The sequence below is a fragment of the Sebastes umbrosus genome, chromosome 12, assembly GCF_015220745.1.
Source record: "Sebastes umbrosus isolate fSebUmb1 chromosome 12, fSebUmb1.pri, whole genome shotgun sequence".
NCBI lineage: Eukaryota > Metazoa > Chordata > Actinopteri > Perciformes > Sebastidae > Sebastes > Sebastes umbrosus.
Genome location: NC_051280.1, coordinates 7,768,331 through 7,788,640, shown reverse-complemented (window position 1 = coordinate 7,788,640; position 20,310 = coordinate 7,768,331). Strand labels below are relative to the sequence as shown.

The 20,310-nt window shown below is 37.2% G+C and overlaps 1 protein-coding gene across 4 annotated transcripts in view; it reads left to right on the top strand.

Annotated features, from left to right (window-relative positions):
* Window positions 1–307: 307 nt before the first annotated feature.
* The window catches only part of LOC119499085, a 36,301-nt gene continuing 16,298 nt past the window's right edge, over window positions 308–20,310 (top strand). Inside the window, exons 1-23 of one of the 4 annotated variants that reach the window (XM_037788268.1) lie at window positions 308–407; window positions 5,209–5,261; window positions 5,423–5,449; window positions 5,575–5,643; window positions 6,680–6,727; window positions 8,500–8,553; window positions 8,858–8,914; window positions 9,001–9,042; window positions 9,132–9,197; window positions 10,610–10,681; window positions 10,785–10,835; window positions 12,543–12,647; window positions 14,644–14,715; window positions 14,791–14,841; window positions 15,381–15,449; window positions 15,558–15,626; window positions 15,775–15,840; window positions 16,525–16,590; window positions 17,130–17,204; window positions 18,201–18,260; window positions 18,473–18,529; window positions 19,579–19,647; window positions 20,210–20,281. In XM_037788268.1, coding sequence (XP_037644196.1) covers window positions 5,214–5,261; window positions 5,423–5,449; window positions 5,575–5,643; window positions 6,680–6,727; window positions 8,500–8,553; window positions 8,858–8,914; window positions 9,001–9,042; window positions 9,132–9,197; window positions 10,610–10,681; window positions 10,785–10,835; window positions 12,543–12,647; window positions 14,644–14,715; window positions 14,791–14,841; window positions 15,381–15,449; window positions 15,558–15,626; window positions 15,775–15,840; window positions 16,525–16,590; window positions 17,130–17,204; window positions 18,201–18,260; window positions 18,473–18,529; window positions 19,579–19,647; window positions 20,210–20,281 — 1,365 coding nt within the window. In that variant the 5' untranslated portion in view covers window positions 308–407; window positions 5,209–5,213. Of the gene's footprint in view, window positions 408–2,080; window positions 2,215–2,280; window positions 2,451–5,208; window positions 5,262–5,422; window positions 5,450–5,574; window positions 5,644–6,679; window positions 6,728–8,499; window positions 8,554–8,857; window positions 8,915–9,000; window positions 9,043–9,131; window positions 9,198–10,609; window positions 10,682–10,784; window positions 10,836–12,542; window positions 12,648–14,643; window positions 14,716–14,790; window positions 14,842–15,380; window positions 15,450–15,557; window positions 15,627–15,774; window positions 15,841–16,524; window positions 16,591–17,129; window positions 17,205–18,200; window positions 18,261–18,472; window positions 18,530–19,578; window positions 19,648–20,209; window positions 20,282–20,310 lie in introns of those variants that run through there. The other 3 variants (XM_037788267.1, XM_037788269.1, XM_037788270.1) reach the window with 3 other exon arrangements.

Below are 20,310 nucleotides of genomic sequence, written 5' to 3'. Positions count from 1 at the left end.
AAAAAACAATGAATACTTTCTGAATGCAGAATGATAGATAATATTTCCGAAAATATAAACAGATATAAAAGCATAAACAATTAAATTAACACAATAAATAATGAACAATTTAAAAAATAAAATAAAATATTGTCAAACTCGGTGTTCAGACTCCTGCTAAGATGATTACTCCATTTAAGTTTTCTATTTTTGGACCATCACGTTTAGGTTTTTCTTCCCATGTTGTTGACACCTGTAAAACCGATGAGTCAGAGTCACACCGGCTGGGAGACGCGTTTTTTTCCACTCCCACACATACAGGTAGAGCTCACACTGGCCACGCCCCACTCCCAGGTGAGTCGACAGCCATCACAGAGCCACAAAGAACACAAAGGTTTCAGATCTCGCATCTTCTCCGACTGAAACAGGTAAGATGTAAGATGCTTTTGATGCAGCCTTTCATCTTTGGATCAATTCTCAGCTGGAGATTCAATGACTGAGCTCTTTAGTGTGACAGGAAGTCACCTTATTATCCAACAACAGGTGATTTCACAGTTAGGATTTGTGGCACAGAAGCTCTCAGGGCGTGTTTTGGTTTGTTTAAGATGCTTCGTTTGACCTGTAAGGGATGTTGCCTTTGGGTGGTGTCGGAAATATGTGGATTACTTCATGCGGCGGTAAATAGGCCTACTGTACTCTTACGACACAACATGAGCTACAGGTGGAGTGTACATGAGTAGTTGAGATGTAAAGGTGAAGAGGATGCTGCATCAACCAGTGATGCTGACAGTGATGTGCATATTATTATTGTTTTGCATTTTCGCACACTTGTCTTTAAATTCATATTGCAAATGCTTTTTTTCAGATGCAAAGCTTGTGTAGTTTGACTTATTTCCAGATGAAATGTTATCATGGCTCGTTATGTATCTATACCATACCCATGTTTTTGTTTCTGAAACTAGAATGATACCTTTTATTGCTATCTAACTTTGAGTATTAAATACATTTTATAAAACTGTAAACCATTTTTTTATGTATAAAACTTTATCAAAGCAGAATTATCTAAAATTTAACCAAATAATACAATAAGATAAAATAGGATAGAACGTTATTCATCTAAAAAAATATGTAACAAATATAATATATATATAATATATATATATATATATATATAATATATATATTATTTATATATATGTCCATATCCAGAATAAAGGGAGATACAAAATAAAAATGTTGTTGCTTAAATGAATGTGCAGGGTAAATTGTACTGTCATAATTTACAAGCATAGAAAATAAATAAATACATTTAAATAAGCGTAATAATAATTCATTATTTTTTTTCTTCATGACACCTACCTGGGCTTCTCCAGTGTTTTTAATAGCATTTTTCAATAAACACAAAATTACAAGTACTGAAGTGCGGCAATCAAACCTGTTTCTTGAGTGTGAAAGTAATATTTTTTGTAGAAAATTTGTGAAAAAAAGTGGGTAATGATTAAGCAATATATAATTATCATGTAAATAAATCCAACACTATTTATATTGTAGCCTTAAACCAAAGCTCTTGAGCCGGTTGTGACTGCCCAGCCAACATGGTTATGTGGGCCCCACATGGGTTATGCTGGGGGTACCTGGGTACCAAGTGGGTATGGGCCCAAAATGGGCATTTTATCTGGGGCCCACTTGGATCAACTAAGTAGGTCCCAAATGGACTCCCCGTGTGGGCCCTAGTTGGGTCACAAACTGGGAAATTAGTGCATGGGGCCAACATGGAAACTGTGGACAAAACCACTTACAACCCATATTTTAGCCCATGGAGTCCCCATGTAGTTCCCACATAGAACTTAAAGCTGGGACCAAGATGGGTTTTGGTTAATGTTGCCCAGATTGGGCCCATATAACACCCAGTGTACTCCTGCATGAAACCCACAAGGGTAATTGGCATGGGGCCATTATTGAACCCACGGACAATCCCATATAGGGCTCATTTTTCAGGCCATTTACTACCCACATGGGCCCCACATACACATGTGTGCTGGGTGAAGAGCTGTAATGTCGGATCTTTTGGAGGAGCTTGTGAACGCCTCCTGCGTGCAGATGTTGCTGTGCGGGTGTGGTGGAGTTTATAAACTCCTGGAGGAATGAGGTGACAGTGAAGGAGCCGTCTGTCTGATGTTATTATCTGGTTAAAACTAAATGTGAAGTTTCTCTGAACTGTCTTCTACATACTCGGTAGGTGAAACCGCTCAGTCTGACAACAACCTGATTATTCATAGCGCTTTGGACTTTTATAATATATATTATTTACCGTCCGTTTAAATGACGAGCGTGTTTTTAACTGAGCTAACGTTAGCTAAAGGTTGCCAGTCGTTAAGCTAGTAAACATCCAATAACAACTAACGAGACTAACGCTGCAGCTGAGTCTGAGTCTGAGTACTGCAGTAGTTACTTCTCCAAATGATCATACAGTAAGTGACAACTGCAACATGGAGCCTGTTTCCTCCTGTATTAATACTTCAATTAATCAGGAGACTTTTGCTACTCTAGTTTTTCTATGTTGGCTAATAACAAAGTAACTTAAACTATACTCAAGGGCTGTAAGTTTAGTTTAGGTCAGTGGTCTCTAAGCAACCTGAGGCTCTTCAGCTCCTCTCCAGTGGCTCCCTCTGGATTTATAAACATGGAAATGAATAACTTCTTTTGTTTAAAGTTTCATTTTTATTTATCATTGTTGTAGGTCTATGGTACGACGGTACGACGGGGTAGGGCCACATTGAGGAAAATAAATAAATATGAGATTTCGAGGATTAAGTCATAATATTACAAGAATAAAGTTATAGGTTTACAAGAATAAAGTTATAGGTTTGCAAGAATAAAGTTATAGGTTTACGAGATTAAAGTTAAAGGTTTACGAGATTAAAGTTATAGGTTTACGAGATTAAAGTTATAGTTTTACGAGATTAAAGTTATAGGTTTACGAGAATAAAGTTTACGAGAATAAAGTTATAGGTTTACAAGAATAAAGTTATAGGTTTAGGAGAATAAAGTTTACGAGAATAAAGTCATAGGTTTACAAGAATAAAGTTATAGGTTTAGGAGAATAAAGTTATAGGTTTAGGAGAATAAAGTTATAGGTTTACGAGAATAAAGTTATAGGTTTATGAGAATAAAGTTATAGGTTTACGAGATTAAAGTTATAGGTTTATGAGAATAAAGTTATAGGTTTACAAGAATAAAGTTATAGGTTTACGAGAATAAAGTTATAGATTTACGAGAATAAAGTTATAGGTTTATGAGAATAAAGTTATAGGTTTATGAGAATAAAGTTTACGAGAATAAAGTCATAGGTTTACAAGAATAAAGTTATAGGTTTACGAGAAAAAAGTTATAGTTTACGAGAATAAAGTTTACGAGAATAAAGTTTTACAAGAATAAAGTTATAGGTTTACGAGAATAAAGTTATAGGTTTACGAGAATAAAGTTTTTCAAGAATAAAGACATATGTTTACGAGAAAAAAGTTGTAATATTATAAAGTAGTAATTTTACGTAATTTTTTTTCTCGTAAATTTATGACATTATTCTTGTAATATTACGACTTTTATTCTCGAAATCTCCGATTTTTTTTTCCTCAATGTGGCCCTAATACTCCGTCGTACATTTGCTCTTTGGCCCTCACTGCATTAGACTTATATACTATATACTTAGACTATAAACTGTGTTACCTTCATCACAATGATCAAATGTTTTGCGGCTCCAGACAGATTTCTTTTTGTTTTTTTTGCCTAAAATGGCTCTTTTGATAGTAAAGGTTGCTGACCCCTGGTTTAGGGGTACTTTTTTGTGCTTCCTTATACTCCATTACTTTTCACTGTACATACTGCTCATAATAGTTACTTTACAGGCACAGTTTTTTGCAAGAAAACATGATGTGCTTATAAATATGGTGCAAGTACATTACACTTCTGATACTGGAGTACTTTTGAGTACTTTTGAATGCAGTACTTTACTTTTTTTGATTTGTGGTATGTAGGGCAGAAATTCTTGATTAAATATTATAAGTAATTTGATGTAAAAAATAATTAAAATTGTGCAAAAACTGTCTCAAAGCACAAGATGACGTATTTAAATGTATTGTTTCGTCTAACCAGAAGTTCAAAAGTCAAATATATCATGTAAGGAACATATGAGCCAGTGCAACAATATGCCACTTTTATGTGTTTTGACTGACAATGGAGTTTTGTGAGACAATAACTTCTGCATTTTGCTTGATAATAAAGCTAAATTAGCAACTGACCTGCATTTCTACATATTTAAACATAAAAGCCTCTCAGTACAAACAGTAGACATTTTGACTTGAAACAGTAGGAAAATCACAGTTGTTACTAATAACACTATTGATCGCTCCGTTGCATTTAAGTGCCCCAGTGAGCCAGAATGCACAATAGTATCCCAATTCTATATTACATACTGATTTTAGGAAGTTTCTGTAATTCATTAATTCACCCTAAATGGGGGTCAAAATTCAGTGTATTAAAAAAAACTCAGGTTGCACACTAAAACATGCGAGATTTTTTTGAGGCACACTAATGTCTCGATATGCAACACACTAAAGAAATAGAGGAGCTGCTGCCAGCTGCAAAACATTACAGCTAATTGTGGATGGTGGTAATAGAGCTCAAGGAAGATCTTGGAAAATGAAAAACAAGCTTTATTCTGCATTCACCTTATAATGGATGGATGGTAAAGATGGAAAAGATTCCCATGTTGAAGACATAGGAGTGTTCAAAATGGTTGTGTGATTACAGAGTTGATAATGTGAGGGTTAAAAATACTGTGCATTGACAATATAACACCATCCATTATTCATTCATTTTCCTATCCATTTATTTATTCATTTCAGAAAAGGTAGAAGTTGATGTGAAAGTCATAATATTTGCTGGAAAAAATGTATACTCTTGCAATTACTAAATAGTACATATACTGTTATTAGTAGTATGGAATTGGTACACAGCACCTGGCCTAAGTGGAATACAGGCATTATTAATGTTATTAATTACATCTGTACTTTTCTTGTTACAGCATGTCACAAGGCATGTTTTGAAGTTGGCGAGAGTGTTTGTCTCTTACTTCCATTTGGCCCAGTTGGCATTTAAAAGTGGAAATCACAAACAAGCACAAACCTGTGATTATTCCTTACACTTCATTTCTCTGTGTCGCTCTCACAGAAAGGATGGAGGCGTGTATGGTGAAGCCAGAAGTCAAAAAGAAACCAAAGCCGGTGAGAACATGTACATCCAACACAAAAACACTGAACTAATACACAACACAGTCTGAATATTCTCCAATACTGATTGTAGAATGTATAAAAAAAATTCACCAAAATCAAACGTAATGTATCATATATACAATACAAACACATGTTTTCTTCTCTGTTCACAGCCGAAGCCTCCCCCAAAGCCTGCAGAGGTACCGTAAGAAACCCAAAGCTTTGATTAGCTATGTGACAAAGTTAATCATGTGTTTGCTGAGGTGTATGTGCTGTAACATCAGTAGTTTGTTTAAGAATATGACTTCAGGGTGATTCTCTACAGGTAAAAAGAAATGACCCAGAAAAACTAGAGAAACCAACTCCTCTGGTGCCTCAACGACCTGCAGACACTGTAAGTCCGGCCTAGACCAGTCATCTATGGCCCTGTTCAGACCTGACATTAACATGCGTCCTCAGTGATTGGATCACAAGTGGACAGCTATAAGTACAGGTGTGAATGCACCCAAGACGCGTTGAGATCCGATTATTCAGACCATATTCAGAGATGATCTGGGCCGCATATGGCCACACTACTGTGCACTACTGTATGCTGTTGGTTCAACTGTATTTCCTTCATAGGCTATAGCTACATTAAAATATATCTATATCTATAGGCTACATACGTATTTATAGACTAGGCACGGGAAGTGCATTATTATCATACTTTCGGTAATTTGTTGGTGTTTGTTGTTCCGGTGCTCTATAAATAAAATTCACAAATATATGTAGGATATTACCAATGACATTCATGTAATATTACGTCACAATGTCTGCTGTATTAGCCATGTGTTTACTACGTGTTTATTTGCTGAGCGGGGAAGTGAGATCGGATCACAAGTGGTCACATGTGGAGACGTATGTTAATGCCAGGTCTGAACAAGGCCTCTGATGTGATGTAGGGTCTATAATATAATTGTTTTATGTATCCCAGCGTTTACATTCTATGGGGCATGTGTGGTGGGCCGACATTCCTTAAACATCTGGTAACAGTTAAGTAAATTATTTAGCTTGAGTTCCAGTAGAGAGGATTTTTCCACTCTGTGAGGAGGAAAACTGGGGGTTAATCTATCAACTCCACATCATTTTGGTAAAACAAAAAGTAACTTTTAAAGATATCGATTATTGATACAAGCTGGCTTCTGTTATCAGCACAACAATATCAGAACTGATATGAGCCTTAAAAAACTGAAAGAACTACATTTTCTCTCCTCCATTATCTGTAAGCATTTTTGTTTGTGTGTTTTCTCATACAACTTTTTAATATCTTCACAAGAGTCACTAAAGAAACAGGAGAGAAAATGAGGGGAATTGGCCTATTTAGAAGATTAAGTTTGATTTGCAGAGAGACTCAACTTTTTTTTAAAAACGGATTTGTGTTTTCTGTGCAGGAACTGAGTCAGACGCAATACCGAATGAAAAGAGCAGCAAACAATGAGGTATTTACTGTATGCGATTTTTTATTTTGCCATTGTTTATGTTTTACTAGATAGAGGGACAGAGAGAAATGAAAGGTGGGGATGAGATGATGTGTGACAAAGCCCTTTAGATTGAGCCTGCATGTGAGAATATCTGGTTAAATTTAGAAGAAAAAAATACATTGTGTAACTTTGGTATTTTTCAACCTGGATCCCATTTCCCCATGTTTTTGTTTCTAACTGACTAATAGGAACACCAGATTTATGAAAGTGGTCCAATATTGAGGGAGATCGCTTTAGACGGCAGCTGCTCACAGGCTGCAATATGATGCTATTGGGGCAAGCTGGTGCCGTCATTTACATCCACCGAAAGTGCTTGTTTTTACCATGACAGGCTCTGATTGTTATAAGTTTCTGATATTATGGAAAAAGTCTCGCTCAAGGAGAAGCCTCGTTGTGAAATCTGGCGAGGTGACGTGTCGCTAGAAGACAACGGTGGAATAGTGGAATACATCCATGGTGGAAACGTGAGTGTCAGCCGGGCAGAGTTTGTTGTGTTGGAGTACAGGAAGCGTAGCTTAGTGTTAGATAAAAGATTTTCAATGTCATGTCAATGACACTTATAATAACAATCTGAGACAAAAAACAAGCATTTTTAATGGACATAACGTTATATTGACGCTGCTCACTTGCCCTTGCAGCTCGTTTTGCGGCTGCTAGTTACTACTTTCAGTATGGATATATGTATACTGTATATTCATTCTGAATAAACATCTTATGATTACTACCGCTACCGATTGCTACCGAGTACTGCTCAATGCGATAACGTGAGCTGCTGAGTGCAAAACCGTGGTAAAGCTGTTTGCTTCGCTCAGAGGCCATCCTTACCATAATACAGTAACACTACTTTAGGAGCAACGGAAAAAGACGGCGGCTGGCGGTACCACGGTTTTGCACTCTGCAGCTCACGTTACCGCAGTTTAACAAGCGTGTCTGAGAACTACTACGGTGGCCTTCAGGTAACGTAAAAACATGAAAGGCTCTCTCTAGAGCCAGTGTTTGGTTTGTCTGTTCTGGGTTACTGTAGAAACATGGTGGACTCCGTGGTTCTTATTTTCAGGTGATTATACAGCTAAAGAAAACATAATTATAGAGGGTGTAAATCACAATACGATATTATATTGATTCTTTGGACAACGATACAATATTTACTGATATCTGCCACGATACAATTTCGATTCAATTAAATTCAGGGGACTGAGATCAATATGAGACGATATCATATGCCCATTTAACACCATCGGTTACATTTATACCAACTCACAAAAAACAACTAAAATAGGATTTGACAATTTTATTACTGAGCTCTTCCAGACATTTAAATGAAAAACAATATTCTTTTTAATAAAAACAATAAACATAGACCTCCTGTAGAACACTATAAAGTGCCACATTCCTTATGTTTAAGTGCACGTTTTTGTTTATCAGTTAAGAATTATAAAATAAGGGCATATATTAAAGATGATGGTATGTATCTTTGTTTTCACTTTGCATTGATATGTTTCATTGTTGATTATTAAATCATTATATCAATCCAGATTGATGGATTGTTACACCCCTAATAGTTATGAATATTATATTCCATTTCTGCTAATAGATCTCTGAAATGTCACACACTGTCCCTTTAACCGATATTGTGCTTACTGTTGCCTTCATATACTTTGTGCATTATTGACCAAATAGTCTGATACCATTCTTTTTGTGTATTGTCACCTTTTTCTAATCTTTATCAGGCTAATGGAAACTTGATGCAAACTCCTGTGGTTCCACCCAGACCCAAAGAAAAGGTACAGTACACCCAAATATTCTAATATATAACAATACTCATCAATGCAGTCAGAATTCAGTTCAACTTCCACACAGGAAATGTTTCTCATGTTTAAAGCCAAGTACTTGGCCGATAATTGAGTTGATTGAAATTGGAGATGATTGGCAACCTTTTTGATGTCTGTGTGTCTTTACTGTGAAAACAGTTTACAGTAAAGAATCACTCAGAGCTACACAAGGTTTCATGTTTCTTTCCTGTTCCAAATACCTTTTGTTATTGTTCCCTTCTCGGCTTTTTGTTTGGCTGTATGTGTGTGTGTGCAGGAACTTAACACAACCAGATACAGCCAACGCAGGAGGGAACAGGCTGAGGACGCACAGGTACACACGCACACAAGGAAATGTCATGTTCCTTCTTGGTTGTTTTTATAAATTTCTGAATCGGTGTCCTTCCTTTTCCTCATCAGAGCCAATCCGAAGATGCCAAAAATGAAGCAGAGATCAAAAAGGTATTACAGCTAGAGTTATTAACTACAGCTCTGACCTAATTTATAAACAGTATATGAAATGTCTTTATTTACATGTGCTTTTTCTGTAGAGTGATCAGCCGGTCCTGACTGGATTGTTTCGACGTAGCCAAAAAGAGAAAACGTCTACGTTCACTGTAAGAAATGCACCTGCAGCTCTTCTCTGCACTGTACATTACACATCATATCATCTTCTGTTTATTTTTATGATTATTATATTGAACAGGTTTATTGCTTTACTGTAGTGTTTATTTGTTTGTGTTCTGTCCATCATGTAAGCAATAACGTACAGCAGGGTGTTACCATAAAAAAAAAAAACAAGGTTGGAGTTGGAGGAGAAAATGATCATGTTGCACTCTTGAATCCATATTTCCTTATACCTGAACATCTTGAAGAGATATAAAGCGGTGAAAATATTCTAAATATTGCGTACACTTAAACTGATATTAATTTTTTTAGGTGGGCCTTTCTTTGGTGGCTAAAATATGTTTTGCTGCTGCCCCGTCCACAGCACTACATTGCTTTACTCCTGTGCCTGTCGGCACCCCAGGGGGAAAACTATTCCTTTAAATCATACCATGAACATGCACCAAATACAAACAAGAGGCTCTGTTGAAAACATCACCCATTTTAAAAAAAACAAATTTAAGTTAACTTGTGACGAAGTATGAGAAGAAAAAAAAATCTAGCCATCGTTATCTGGAGTGTAATACACCTTACACAGTGGAAAGGTATTTAAGGGGTCCCCATACACAATTTCAAATTACACCTGCCATCCAGTCAAGAAGGAGAATTTGCCATTGTATAACTGATGGTCATAAATGAGCACATTCATTTACAAAAATGCAGTGCTACAACATCTAATTTGATACGTACATCATGTTATAGATGTTTATACAAATGGGATTCACTTAAACATGTACTCTACAGTTAATCATACACTGACTGGAGGATGAACAACTGGGTCAAATCCTGAATCTCTATTGGCTTTTTTTTTTTTACCTCTTTTTTACTTAAAGCAATAAAGTACATATAAAAATGTAAATATAAAAATATCAGTAAAAATGAAATATAAATAAGAAATTAATATACATATAAAATATATAAAAATACAACTGTGTGTGTAAAGGTTAAAAAAAACTGACAATGCCTCAGTTAAACAGGTTCCTGGTAGCAAGCAGGTGTGTGTGGGTGTGTACATGCATGAAACACAAGTGTTTATTTAGACACACGGTAGGTGTGTATTCAGACATACAGTAGGTTTGTATTCAGACATACAGTAGGTGTGTATTCAGACATACAGTAGGTTTGTATCGGCATGTATCAGCTGCTCTTCATGACTCAAGTCAATGTTGTCCAGTAAGTTGTTCAATGAAAGAGTCTCATAATTATCAAATAGAAGAAACAAACATGCATTAAGCATAAACATGTATGATAGGATAAACATAATATACGTACAAACATACATTGTTTTAGAGCTGCACAGTAGATATACGTATGAAGAAGAATGTGTTTTTTACTGTTTACCTGATATTTCATTCCTCCTCAGAGTTACGTGGTCCACGACAAAGAGAAAAAAACTGATGATGTCGCAGCCAAACAAGCTCCTGGCAGCAAACCGGTGTGTGTGTGTGTGTATGTGCATATGTGTTTGTGTTTGTGTATGTGTTCGTTCAACTGCTGATGTCATCAGCTGGTTTGTGACATGTGACTGTGATTGACAGGGCGGTCTGAAGGGAGTAATGAAAGGGTTACAAATCAAGTCGTCACCAAAGGTATGAAGCACCATCTGGTTTAGTGTTCCTCTGGTGGTGGCTGCCATATTTTATTTTACAGTGGTGACATTTTACATGGAAGTACTGTTGTGTGTCTGCTGGTGGTGGTGGTGGTGGTAGTACAGTAACTGCTTTTAGGATGGTTACATTTTTTTAATATGGCTTGGATTGCTTTGATTTTAAAGATATTTAAATGTGTTGTCTGTGGTTAAAACGATGCATTTTAATAAGAATTGCTCAGACTGCCTGGATGAATCCTTGGGAATGATTTGATCTTATTTTTTTTTTACTGATTGTCACATTAAAACAAAGAAGTCTGTAGGCAGCTTTCATCATTCTGCATTGTTGGAGTAAATGCAGTTTATCCTTGTATATTTACCCCCTATATGCATTTTAGTGTTTACTTTATGGCATATTATTGGGGCTGGATCAAAAGATTACCTGACTGTCAAGGTGCCCTGGTGGGTTGGGAGCAGTGGGCAACTCTGGGGTCTGAGAAGTGAAGCCAATGCTGAAGTGCCTTAAACTTACATTCTCTCCAACAGCCAGCAGAGGGCGACTCCTCTTGTTGCAAAAAGAAGTCTGATTGTATAGAAGTCTATGAGACAATGACCCTATTCCTCACTTGATTTATTACCTCAGTAAACATTGTAAACATGAGTTCATGGTCTCAATCATTAGTTTCAAGTCTTCTTCAATACAGCATGATGTTCATTTGGTAAATTATGGTCCCATTTAGAGTCAAATAGACCATAAAGCAGGGGATGCTTTAGGGCGTGGCTACCTTGTGATTGACAGGTTGCTACCACGGCGTTGTCCGTGTTTTCGTCTCAGAACTTTAACCCTTTCACTGTGTGTTTTCAGTTCATGAAAGTTAATTATAACCTTTTTGGTCACCTAAAAATGTCTCAGCATTCAGTTGTACTTAGGTCCACCCTCTCGTGTCACTTCTGGTTGCAAATAACCACGATGGCGATGGCCAAAAACCAAGATGCTTCATAATGGCAGTCAACAAACCAGTGGGTGACGTCACGGTGACTACGTCCACTCCTACATATATATATTCTATATATATATATATATATATAATCTATAGTTGGGGGTTTAGACAGTGACCATGAACTGTAACATCCCTGTTTCGTGTCCAGCCTGGGACCTTTGCTGCATGTCAGTCCCCATCTCTCTCTGTCAACTCACTAATAAAGACATAAATTGCCCCCCAAAAAATACCTAGAAAAGGTTATCTCTGTGTCAGCGTGTAAAACCTTGTCAACTAGACATTTTTTGGCATCCATGGCTCAGCCCCATTTGATTTACCCAAATGGGTGAACCACCTTTCTTGCATCTCATTGGTTAGAATTTATTCATATTAAAGAATTCAAATTTGTGACAATTCTCAGTTATCAGCAAAGTTATCTGAATTTTTTAGGACTTTTAAGGCATCCTATGTCCCACCTGAAATTCCACGTCATTATTGTATTCATAAAGCAGCTGTAAATATAATATAGGTGAAGTCTAAGTGGTTGGAGAAGGATTTTTAATCCTGGAGACACTTCGAGATGATAAATTGTGGGAAAGGAATAGGACATATATTTTGGACCAATTTTAAGCATATAGTTTAAATGTTAGTGTCTTCTTGTCTGGTTGTATTAATTAATTAATTCAGGATGATCATATTGTGCTGAAGATTGTTGACTCTTCTCTTAGGCCAGCAGAGACCCAAGTCCAGATCCCAGCGCAGAGGAAGCCGGCTCAGAAAAGGAACAATCTGCAGAAAAAAACAAGCAGGAAAAGAATGCAGAAGCCAAACAGGTAAGAAATTAACAATAGTTGGACTGGCTCCGCTCATGTTAACAAGCAAGTTCTGCTTCTGCTTTTTCCAGACAAACAAAATCATTATTCAGTCACTGTTGTGATATCTAAAAGTACAGTGTTTAGCATAAGCAGAAATGGAATATCATATTCAGAACTGTGTTTTCATTAGTGTATAATCACCTGAAACTAAGAATCGTTATGTTTTCATTAGTGTAGAATGAGCCGTTTATATCTACATAGGAAGCGGGTCCTCTTTACGGGGTCCACCATGTTGCTACGCCATGTTTCTACAGTCGGTAACAGTGGTACCACCAGCCGCCGTCTGACTTCTGTTGCTCCTAAAGTAGTGTTATTTTGGTAAGGACGGCGTTTCGGCGGCTCACTTAGGGTGCATCCCAAAGCTCTTAATTGCATCCACGTTTTCCTCACTTGCGTCTTTTCCTTGCAAGGAAACCATGCGAAGTGAGAGGAAACGAGGAAATATGTTCTAAGAGAAATGAGACGTCCTTTTCTCTGAACCGTCACGTGAAGCGGCGTCCGTTTCTGATGACAGCAGCAGCTAATCGCAGCTGGATCAGCTGTCAGTTGGCTTTAACAGCTGTAGAGACTTTTGATGGAGTTTGTGTCTGAACTGTACTAATAATACTAATAAAGACACAGTTATTATCAGTGATAGAGCAGCAGTGTTTTCTCTCTGTAGCCTGTTACCTGTTTAACAAACACCTGCACATGAATAACAGCTGCAGTCTGTATTTATACTGCGGATTGAGTCCTGCTTAGAGGCTCAGGAACCATCTTTACTGGCACAATATCTTTATATTATTTATTCATTATTAGCGTCTGTAGTTATTGACATTCTGATTGTGAATTCATTATTTAATAACCCAGAATATGACTGTTGTCTTTTGAACACTGGACATTATTTATTAGGCTGAATGTTTCAGGGAAAATGTAAATGATATAACTCATATCAAACCCGACTTTCAGGAATTATCAGCCTCACATGTGACTGAAATGATGTAACAGGTGTTTGTTGCTGACAGACAGACTCTCTTTCTCTCTCTGACTTTAATAATATCATTAATAAAAGTTAATGGGGGAAATAACAGATCATGAAAAGAAAAAATCTTTCTAATAAATGCAGAAAGATGTTTTAGACCCGTTTGTCAGGTGTTATAAAGCTCTTTCAGTGACAGGCTGCTTCACATCGCGGTGTGTGAAGGGGAGATACTGCAGGTCTTTCTGCTGCTGTTCACACCTTCAGTTAACACAGATTTGAACTAGATGCTGAATCAGATGACAACTAAAATATGAAACGTTTAATCTGCGATCTGTCTTCACTCCGGTATGAAACTCCAGTGATGTTGAGAGGTAAAGTTATCAGATCAGTCCGATTGGCAGCAGCGTCCGATCAGTAACTGATATCCAATGAGGGTGCGTGTCGGTCGGTAAAAGACTTCTGTGAAGGCTGCTCTCGTGTATCCTCGTTCATCGCTCCTTAGAGATCCCTCCTCACTCCTCGATGCAGAAATAAGAGCTTTGGGGCGGTCTTCAAGATGGCGCACCAGAGCAACTTCCGGTTCAAGCGAGGAGCGAGGAGCGAGGAAACGACAAATAAGAACTTTGGGATGCACCCTTAGTCTTGGAAAGGGAGGAGTGAGCAGAGGGGTACTCAGTTGGTTGCAATCTGCAACCACACCACTAGATGACACCAAATCCTACACATTGCACCTTTAAGTTACAGAGAACAAGAAAGAGGAAACTTATTCTTTTGAAAATCAGATTACTTTAAAAGTGCTCAAATGAAAAACTACCATCTACACTTACTTTTAATGTTGGTGAAGCCACATGGTAACACTTTTTTCATTGTTTTTAAATGTCAGCAGGCAGAGAAGGGAAGACGGTATTCAATATTCCCAATTAGAATAAGAATCCCAATAAGAAAACCTTAAAGGCAGCTTCTCATTCGATTTTTTCTCAACCTTTCGTTCAGGACATTGGAGGTCTGATCGCTGGAATGTTTCGGAAAACACCCAAAGAGAAATCATCGTCTCCTGCTGTGACGGTAACACCAACTCCTCTGCTCATTATCTGACCATAAGTTTTTCTCTTGCTCATTGTTTTGCCATTTCATCGCCAGTTAAGCAAAGCAGACAGTGATCCTGAAGATGCAGAAGAAGCAGAAGATAAGGTGAGTCTTGTTTTAGTAGATTTCAGGGTGTATTCAGTGTAACGGACAATCCACATAGAATTTTTTTTTTGAAGTGTTTGCTGCGCTAGTGAAGCCCAAAAGACAGCTGTAAAGTTGGTGAATCAATAAATAAAAACTTCCCCTACTCGCTTTTTATGTGGATTCCCAGTGGAACTAACGAGTCGAGAATAGTTTCTTGTGTTGCCAAAAACGTTTTGTGTCCAAACATTCAGCCACTGTTTATTTATTTGAAAGATGTGCCTCAAATATCCGAAGAAATCTCTGAATTCACACATAGAAAAGGTTTCATCCTCTTCTTTAAAAGTGTGGATGGCAGAGATTGCTGCCCTTATTCCACCGGAGAAGCAGACATATAAATTAATAAAACATTCAGACAGGTTTTATGGGACTTTGGGATCAAATGTCTGAGATGTTTTTTGTTGTTTTGTGCAGCATCCTTATGGTGGGGTGGATGCATGTTCTATTTTTTATGTATCTGTATTTGTATTGTCACAAACACACTGTTTCATTTTCTACAGGAAAAGGGAAACTTCTTCTCTGGCATCCTTAAAAAATCCAATAAACCAACAGATGAGACACCTGCACAGGTGAGTGACAAAAAGGGCTTTCTCCTTAGTAAAATACAATTTGAAAAAGTTTAAAGTTTTTTTGTCTGTGTTTTTTCACTTTTCTACTATGTCATGTTGGTGTTACAGGACAATCTGAGTGCTCATAGTGAGCTGTCTGCCAGCAATGACAGCCTGTCTGAAAACAGCGACAATAAGGTGAGCAGCTTTGTGTTTGCACTGATAAAGTTATCTTTGATTAGAGTGTACACACAGCCTAGGAGATTGGTCCTTCAGTGACCTGACCTTGACCAAAATAAATCTTTCATAACCGAGCGTGTGTATAATGTTTGTGTGTCTGCTTCAGGAAAAAGGAGGAATATTTAGCGGGATGTTCAAGAAGAAACCAACAGAAGCGGCTCAAACTGACGAGGTGATGTAGCTGAAGAAACAATATATTATGCAACTCAATTCAAACAAAGTAAAAAAAAAGGTTGTATCATTAGTTTAATCCAGCACTACTTTTAGAGGGCACATACACTGAGAGGGTGCATATCTTTGCAAATGAAATAAAGTACTGACTACAGTGTTTTTGAGAATCAATACAGTATCAAAAAACATAATGTCGCGATACTTCCTGCACCCCTAGTATTTACCTGAACTGAATAACACACTAATCTAGTTGTAAGCAGGTATAAGGACATCTGTAAGCGTTAATCAAAGTACAGTATTTGTCAGCAATCACAACTTCTCCTATGAAAACATATTTTATATTATTACAACTGTGTTTTACTACTGTATATTGTCATTCATTGTGTTTATACACCAGAAGTTACAGTTGTTGACAAAATACATTAATATCCTTATATCTGCTTTTAGCTACATTATAATACAACATAAACCTGCATACTGCACAATGCATTGTGGCACTATGTTCTTGCGTTTAACCATTAGAAAAACAAATAGTAAAATATGAATCTTTGAAAGGTGATAACAGAACTTGAAAACATACACCAAACAGGGAGCAACTTGTAACTGACTGTGTGTATCATTGTGTTCAATGATCAAACGAACCACTAAGACACAATTGAACTGTTTGTTTATCTCCTCGTTTCAGGATAAACAGTCGCAGCAAACGGGACCAGCAGACAGCAATGAGTTGTCTGAGAACAACACCACTAAAGTAAGAGACTGCATGAAAGTTAAAACGGTTGAGGATGGGGGGGCTGAATCTTATATTTGCTTTGAACCCTCCCCTACACTGACCACCCTCCCCGCTAATACCCCAACTCAACCCCGATTTCAAATGTGCTGAAATGGAACAATCATTTTTACATAGCCCAAATTACACAATAGGAGTGGAATTACTAAAGTTATAGAAAACATAACAAATGGTGCTGTTTCCAGTTGCTCTCTATTTTTGAACCAAGTGAAAAAATAAAATAATCTTTAATTCTTACTAACTATAAAGCTCTTCAAGCTTCAACTAGTTAATAAAGAAGCATGATATTTGTCCTCTGTATATGGTAAAAGGCACCGTTATTGTCCGTCTTTTTTTCCATTAAAGAAAGGTTTATACAACATTGTAATTTGAATTTTATAGCTTTACATATTTCTCTTCTGTATTCAGTACAAACTCTCAATGAAACAATTTTAGCCAAAGCATTCTCACAAGGAAACCTTAGGGCTTTGACAGTGAGTTTCTTCTTTTTGTTCACGCAGCAGGAGAAAGGAGGTGTTTTCAGTGGAATGTTCAAGAAATCTCCCAAACTGTCTAGGGCCACCCGACCGGAGGAGGTAAAACATTGACACACTTAACCGTCACTTTTGAAGCCTTGAATCTAGGGATGTTACGATACCAGAAATGTAGTAGTTGATACCAATACCAATGAAATTCCACGATTCTCGATGCCCAATTCGATACCACGGTAAAAAACAAAAACAAAACAATAAATCACTTCAACGTAAACTCCTTTATTACTGTAGGCATACTGTTTTTGCAAATGTATTATTAATCCCTGATGATCCGCCTCAAGTTTCTCGCCAATAACTACATTTTACAAGATTGCATTTGAACACATCATGATGACGTTATACGTTACATTGATAATGCATCATAATGTAAATCAATGCAACCTCTTTATGTTAGCTGTTAGCTCCGTTATTTCACCAAGCAGGACTGTGCTGTCTACCGACTGCTAACAGCTAACTTTACTAGCACTCCTTCTGCCGATTTCAACACGGATTTGTTGTTCACAATGTGGCATTATCAGGGTAATTCTCTGTCGTACCCGGCCGTTAGTCTCAGCCCTGATCCCCAGTACCACAGGTACTTTAGAAAAACAAGTGCTGTCACGTTTTCAGAATTTTGGCATCGACTTGGTACCAAAGTATCAGTTGTCTTGACATCCCTACTTGATTCTAATGAACTGTGGGTTCACGCCATTATTCAAATTTATGCACAGTTAGACTTTCATCATTTGTTTACTGTATAAATCAGTCAAAAATGTGTCCCCAATTAGGTGGCTGACCTTTAATGTATCCATAACCATCATGTATCACGAGACAGGTTTCCTACATAACATTTAATGTACTTGAATAAATAAATATGATGGGTGTTCACAGAAGAAAACTAAATTACTGACCAGCTGCTTATAAAATGATTATCAGATTATTGCAACACATATAAACATGTTCCTCTGATCTCCTGCTTTAACCTATTTCTGTTTCAGTAACCGGTTTCACTGTTCATGTGAAACCGCACAGGTTGAGTAACATATTTGTTTTGTTTAGGGCGCAGAGTCGTCACACAGTGAACTCTCTGCCAGCACTGACAACCTGTTGGAGAACAAGGTGAGTCTTCATCATCGGACTGACAGATCCTCCGCACACACCCACTGAAACTACATGAGTCACCATGTAGTCACCACCAACATGACAAGTGTGCCCTAAAATCTCTGCAGCCCCATAGCATACAGTAGATGGACAATAAGGAGGATTGTAATTCTGAAATGAAATAAAATAAGTCGTCAGTTTGCACTAACATGTTTTCTGCTTCTCTGTAGGAGAAAGGCGGTTGGTTCAGTGGACTCCACAAAAAGACTCCCAAAACAACTGGAGAGGTACAGCTTCTCAAACACAAATGTAGCTTTCACGTTGGTAAACACTGTCTAATTCTGAACAAAAAAAACAGCTGCTTTATTGTGCCAAACCCCGACCGTCACAATGTCGGTTTGTTGGGTGTGGTTTTCACTCCATTTTAATTTTGCCTACAAAGCAGCACATGCAATGAGACCCAGTTGTTTTGTGTGATTATAGATAAAAGGGTTCTTTTTTTCAGAAGTGGCTCAATGATATAATGTCCTTTCTTTATTTGGAGGAGATTGTGTACTCCTCGTCTGACTTGTACAGTCCCTTTATTGATTATACGAGGAAGCAAATAACTGAACAGTTTATGTTGTATTTATTTGAGGCTTAATATACAGTAAACCATCTTTTAAATCGTGCTCATTGTTCTTCCCTGTATGGGCAGTATTGTCACACATTAGAGATAAAACATATTTGGTTTAAATTTTTTTTATTGTACGTCTTTGGGTGTATCAGGTTGGGGGCATGAATGTAGAAAAACCCCCAAATCTATATATAAACCAAAAAATAAATAAACTGCATGTGCTAACGTGATTCAACAGCTCTGTGTGGTAACAACATGTACCAACAACATCATAAACAGCACATCAGCATTAAAAGACTAATAAAAATATTTTTCACACAGTTTGTCATTGGCTGAAAAGATTCCGTAGTGTATTTTCCATCACTTACAAGCTGTAAAAAGATTAAATCAAAGTTAATCTCAACATCTCTACCACCTGCTGATGTTTGATTATCAGCTGATAGAGATTCAACGTCATTCCCACTGACTCATTTGCTGCCTGTATTCCATTTAACCAGGTTTAACCTTCCTGCTATGTAACAAAAAAGGCATGTGAGCATGACCAAATGGAGCGCAGCCAGTATAATGCAAATTCCTTGTTATTTCCTCGTCTGTGGTCAAATGCTGTTATCCAGGTGCAGCAGAAGTTAAAATATGACAAAACATTGATATGTTTTTCTTGTAACCCTTTCATTTCCTGCTGAGCTGCTCTGTTTCTGACAGTTTTCATTCTTTTTTCAGGAGAATCTATCGGCGCAGAAAGACCTTTCAGCCAGTAATGACAGTCTGTCTGAGGTTGCCAACACAAAGGTCAGTTTGGTTGAAAATCCCTCTCTGGCATTAGAGGTCATCTGTCTGTTGTTCACCTTAGGCTACAGGAAATTGAGGCATTTTAAACTATTTTATAACAACATAGACCAACAGATTAATCGATCAATGGAGAAAATAATCAGCTGATTAATAGATAATGAAAATAATCTTTATTTGCTGCCCTACTTATGGTTCAAATCTAATGTGGTATCGAATATTGCTGCCTGTATATAACAGTGATACAGGTAACACCCTTCATTTTTAAATATTTCATTTTTTTAACCAGGCAAAAGTCTTAACAATCTCTTTTTCAAGAGAGACCTGGCAAAGGGGTAGCATTAAAACATTGTTACAGCAATAAATACAAACAACCACAGCATATACATATATATTAATATCGATGTATTGATATTTGTATTTTTTTCCTAAGTAGTTACTTCTCTTTCTGATTGTAGTTGTATGTGATGTCTTGTCATGTATTTTTCTAATTGATTCATATGCTCTATGTCTTGAAGAGGGAATGTAAATATAAAGTATATAATAAATGTCATCTGTGTTTCAGGAGAAAGGAGGTGCGTTCAGTGGAATGTTCAAGAAGTCGACCAGACTTACAGACAGTCCTCCTACAGACGAAGTAAGAAGACCCATTCAGTCGACCCACGT